At 53.7% G+C, this 5052-nt stretch overlaps 2 protein-coding genes across 2 annotated transcripts in view; both read left to right on the top strand.

Annotated features, from left to right (window-relative positions):
- NGA_0679400 (uncharacterized protein) overlaps nucleotides 1-15 on the top strand; it is a gene marked incomplete at both ends in the record, with an annotated part of 1132 nt that extends 1117 nt beyond the window's left edge. The window contains one exon of the mRNA XM_005852726.1: nucleotides 1-15. This exon is cut by the window's left edge and continues 405 nt beyond it. Within this exon, the coding sequence (XP_005852788.1) occupies nucleotides 1-15 (15 nt within the window).
- A 2720-nt stretch (nucleotides 16-2735) lies between these two features.
- Nucleotides 2736-4001, top strand: NGA_0679500 (white-brown-complex abc transporter family; the record flags this gene model as incomplete). Its single annotated transcript, XM_005852727.1, has 4 exons — nucleotides 2736-2806; nucleotides 2941-3015; nucleotides 3089-3205; nucleotides 3736-4001. The coding sequence occupies exons 1-4, from the start codon at nucleotides 2749-2751 to the stop codon at nucleotides 3999-4001; spliced, it is 516 nt and encodes a 171-aa protein (XP_005852789.1). The 5' UTR covers nucleotides 2736-2748.
- Nucleotides 4002-5052: the final 1051 nt, after the last annotated feature.

Raw genomic sequence — 5052 nt, 5'->3', positions numbered from 1 at the left:
CCAGGGCCTGCATGAGTACGCCGAGTTCACCAGCACCGACGTGGGCACCGTGGACAGCGGCCTGAACAGTCTGGTGCTGGCTTCCAACAACGAGCGGGTCTTGCTCCCCGTCAACGAGCCCACCTTTGGGACCAAACGGAAGAGCCAGGTACATGATGCGCCCTTCCTCCCTCCCCCCTTCTTCCACTTCCTCCCTCCCGCCCTTCCTTTTCTCCTTTCTCCCTCGATCTTAGGGACTAAAGTCGCGTCCAGGCTTGATTGGATCACCCTCCCTTGACTCCGTCTTCCCCACCCTCCTTCCCTCCATGGTTCCCAGATTCAGACCTATCTTGAGCAGAATCAGGGTGCGGGCGTGCAGCACATTGCGCTTAAGACTGACAACATTTTTGCAACCATGCGGGAGCTCAAGAAGAGGACTCACTTGGGAGGTGGGGCTTTCTGTTTAGCAAGGGGGGGGTCTGGCTTTCTGTTTAGGAAGGGGGGGTCTGGCTTTCTCTTGAGGAAGGGGGGGGGCTTGTTCTTATCCTCGTCAGTTTCTTCCCATGCTTTTTTTCCATTTGCTTCCTTTCCCCTCCCCCTTTCAGCCCTCCTTCTTTTATCGTTAGAGCGCTTTGGGCGTCCTGGCCTCACTTTCCTCCCCGTATCCCCTGCCTTTTCTCTCCCTCATCCTCCCTTTTCCGCCCCCTGTCGCCTCTCCTATAGGCTTCGATTTCATGCCTAGAGCCTCCCGCGAATACTATCAGTCCTTACCCGCAAAAATCGGGCCTGGAGTGCTGACTGGTGAGTGTCGACAGGAGCACCTGGTAGCAATAAATATCAGGAAAGAGGGAGAGCGCAAAAGAGGGCGTTCTCTTGACTCTGGTTCTTCTTTTTTAACCTGAAAAATTAGATGAAGAGCTAGCCTGCGTCGAGGAGTTGGGCCTACTCGTGGACAAGGACGACCAGGGCGTGCTGCTTCAGGTGAGCAGAGGAAGACGCCCGCTTTTTTCTTGCTCTCTTTCTTTGGGTCTCCTTCGTCCCCTCTTTTCTTCTTTTCCACAAGAAAATTCCTTGAGCAACGCCGTGTCCTTGTTGCTCGTCTCTTTCGCAGGTCTTCACTCGTCCCGTGGGGGACCGTCCGACACTCTTCCTTGAAATTATCCAGCGTGTGGGGTGCACGGTGGACAAGGAGGGTAAACGGTTGCCAGAACAGGCCCCTGGCTGCGGGGGTTTTGGGAAAGTAAGGAAGCTATGAAGGGAGGGAAGGCAAAAGGGGAAAATGGATGGCCGTGCAGGAATGACCAGTGCAGATTCTCCTGCCTCTAGGCTCACCTCTCGTCCATTCCTCTCCTTCGCCCTGTCCCTCCCATTCTTACTTCAAGGGGAACTTCAGTGAGCTTTTTAAGTCCATCGAAGAGTATGAAAAGACTCTGAACGTGTAATCCTTCATCGACGTTGGAAGGGAGCGACCGAGACGTAGGTGCAGGAGGCGTTCAAACACTCAAGCATGATAAGAGATGCGATGGTGAATGGGAGGGTACAGAGCATAGTGTAGTGTAAGCCTTTGTACAGAGGAAGCCGGAAGCTCAACGGACGTCGAATTGAGGGCTGTATCGAGAGGAAATTTATGGTGAGAATCGAACTTTGATGGAACAGCGTAAGGCGTAAAGAGAGGCATGGTATCTGAGAGGATACAAACCAATCACATAGAAATATGAAGATTAGTTTTATTTTGAGGGTGCACGGGAGGCATAGAATATGTTTTAAATGCCTGTACTGGTTCAACATGCGGTCTAGGAGCCTGATGACAGGACTGCGTTTTGCTTGTATCGAAAGGGAGCCCGTAGGGACAGTGATACGAGCGAAAATGTCGTGTGAGAGGAAGTCGAAGCGTATATGTCGGTGGAAATCATAAAAGATCAAGAAGCTTGCCGAAGCAGTGTACAAATCAGGAGGCTCAAAAAGTGAAGCTTTTACGTGGAACAGGGAACAATGTTGCTGGCACGAGAGGTAACTTTCATAGCTTTTCATTACAGATAAGATTTTCAAGGGCTAGAAGTGAAGGTGTGGTAGAAGCAGCGGAAAGCTTGAAGTTGCGCGTGGAAAGATGTGAAGAATTGTAGTGAGGAACGGGAATGAATGGAAGAAGGGAATGCAAATGCGAACTTCACAACCCCGCTCAGAGTCGGTGGATGTTATGTTTGACCTGAATGGATCAAGCAAAGAAATAACATGCGCAGACATCAAACACTCGAAGCACGGGAGCGAGCAAAATGTTCCGTTAATTACGCTTGCTGACGGGATCGGGAGGTTGGACGTCTAGGGCCATAGCCAGACATAGAAAAAATACTGGTCCGCGTTTAAATATGAGAGTCTACGGACATTCAGACAATATTATCATTTCGCTGCAGAGCATGGTATGGTTGGTGCGGCAGATGCTAGCAACGCCTCGAGTCGTAGGTCTCAAGTCTGAGCAATATGGGCCGAAACCTGAGAGCACGCTCGATCTTGTGATGACGCCGTGACCGGCTGCCACAAAAGCGTCCAGGATGGTGACGTGGTGCCGTGTTCCATAGACAGTATGTAATATGACGTGATATTTCAACTTCTGTTATCAATTTGCGCTGAACGGTCCTATTTTGTGTCTTGTTCATTGTAATCAATGTTAGCTGCCTTGCACACGCACGCGCCCATCATATCCTCCAGCCCTCTTCAATAAAGGGCAACGATACTGATTCCTCATTGACGACACACACAAATCGATAGATTATGGAGCAGAAGGAGGACTGTAACGATTGGGAGCAGCCGCTTTTGAAAAAAGAAACTGGTTGGTGCCTTACACAAGGAAGAGGGCGCTTCAACAGGAGGGATAATTGGGGCTCGAGTAGATGGACTATGTAAAGAGCAATGAGACCTTACGTGTATTTCCCCTTGTTCCTATCTGTGTATTTTCCCTTGAAGATGTCGCGGCTGAAATGGCAGGCCAGCAATTGGCTCTCAAACCAATCAAGCCCGTGGGCTTGTCGTGGAGGGAAGGTGAGTCATAACATCATCTCTGTGCAGCTTACCGTATCATCTGACAGTAATCCCATCCCGTTCTCGACAACAGTTTCTCTCTCCATTCCCTTGAAGGGCAAGAAAAATAAGGGTAAGACGAAAGAAATATTGCACCAAGTCTCCGGCACTGCCCCCGCGGGGCGGGTGACGGCCATTATGGGCCCAACAGGTAAGGACAGTATAAAGTGTGTACCGTCCGATATCCAATCAAACGGGGCGGGCATAGCGGGTCTGGCATGCGCATGTCGCAATTTGTGTCCCGCCATGGAGCGGCGTGACCCGCTGTAGGCGTCTGTTCGCGGCATTTATTCAACTAGTGCCTATTCTTGGACTGACATGCGCACTTTGACACTCATGGTCGTGCCATGGAGATATTTGGATTTTCTTGATTCTAACGATTGGTGGTAAATGACCGTGTACCTTGCTTTCGGGCCGCTGGCCCTTCTTTCTTTTCCCTGCTCCTTCAATAGGCTCGGGGAAATCCTCCCTGTTGAACGCCCTGGCCGGGCGAGTCGCCTTCATCAAGGGCGCCACGTTGGAGGGAGAACTCTCAGTGAATGGGATGCCCGTGGAGTACGGGGTTGTGCGACGGTTGTGCGCTTATGTGGTGCAGGTAAGGAGAGAGGGAGGGTACGAATGGTTGATCAAGGCGGGGAGAAAACCAAAGTAGGAAGGTGCGACGTGACATTGTCACGATAGGCGTGCATGTGGCATGGTCCTGCGCGTCGCAGCCCTCATTCTCTTCCCTTCTTCCATCCTCCCTCCCTTTCCAGGACGACGTTCTCTACTCCTTTCTCACCGTGCAAGAAACCCTGACGCTGGCCACCCACTTTTACCTCCCCTCCGCCCTCTCGGAGGAGGAGAAGGCGAGCTACGTCCGGGACGTCATCAACGCCTTAGGACTGGCCAAGGCCCGGAACACCATCATTGGTAGGGAGGGAGGGCGGGAGGGAGGGAGGGAGTGAGGGAAAGAGGGGGAGACACCGGGCACACAGAGGGGGCGCGCGCGCGTGGGGATGAAGTGGAGTGGGCCCAGATACTATACTAATGCCTCCTGTCCCTCCCCCATGCCCTGCCCCTCGTCTTCCCTCACTCCCTCCCCTCATTCCCGCCCTCCCTTACCGCGTGCAGGCGACGGACAGGTCCGGGGCGTGAGCGGGGGCGAGCGGAAACGCGTGTCGGTGGGCGTGGAGCTCATTTCGAACCCTTCCTTGCTCTTCTTGGACGAACCTACCAGCGGTCAGTGCCGACTCAGACGGGGAAAGGGCTTCATTATACGGGTCTAAGGTGCCTGTTCGCCGCGTATCTCGTATGCAATGTCGCTCCCTGGGCCTCCCTTCCCCCCTTTCCGGCCCACCCTCCCTCGTTTCCTCCTCACCCCCTCACCCCCCTTCCCTCCCGACCTTCCCACCCCCAAGGTCTTGATTCCTTCCAAGCGCAGAGCGTCATGAGTGCCATGGGGTCACTCGCTCAGAGCGGCCGCACCGTCGTGGCGGGTAGGGAGGTTGGGAAGGAAGGAGGGAGGGAGGAAAGGGGGGGAGAGGTCAAACGAAGCTCGAGAGAAGCTCGAGAGTGAAACGCGTACGTCTGGTTCGGTTGTATCATTAAACCCTGCCATGTCCAGTGTGAGGTCCGCCTAAATTGATGGAGCGCAGGAGAACAGGCAGCTTTGAACGGAATTTCCTTCGCTTTTCCTGCCTTGTCCTCTCACGGCTCTTCCCCTTTCCCTCCCTCCCAGCCATCCACCAACCCCGATCCTCCATATTCGATCTTCTCGACATGCTCGTCCTCGTCTCGGAAGGACGGATTATCTACGCAGGTATGTGGGAAGGGGGGAAGGGTGGGAGGAAGGGAGGAATGGCGGGAGGGAGGGAGGGAAGAACGCCTCTGACTTGACCAGGACCACCATACAGGCAAGGCTCAAGACGCGGTCTCATTCTTCGCCTCCCAGGGATGGTGTTGCCCCCCTCAGTTCTGCCCCAGTGATTTCTTCTTGGATGTGAGGAGGGAGGGGGC

The sequence above is a fragment of the Nannochloropsis gaditana genome (genome assembly GCF_000240725.1).
Source record: "Nannochloropsis gaditana CCMP526 unplaced genomic scaffold scaffold992, whole genome shotgun sequence".
In the NCBI taxonomy this organism is placed as follows: domain Eukaryota; class Eustigmatophyceae; order Eustigmatales; family Monodopsidaceae; genus Microchloropsis; species Microchloropsis gaditana.
The sequence above is the reverse complement of the archived record's forward strand: the minus strand, read 5'-3'. Positions and strand labels throughout refer to the sequence as shown.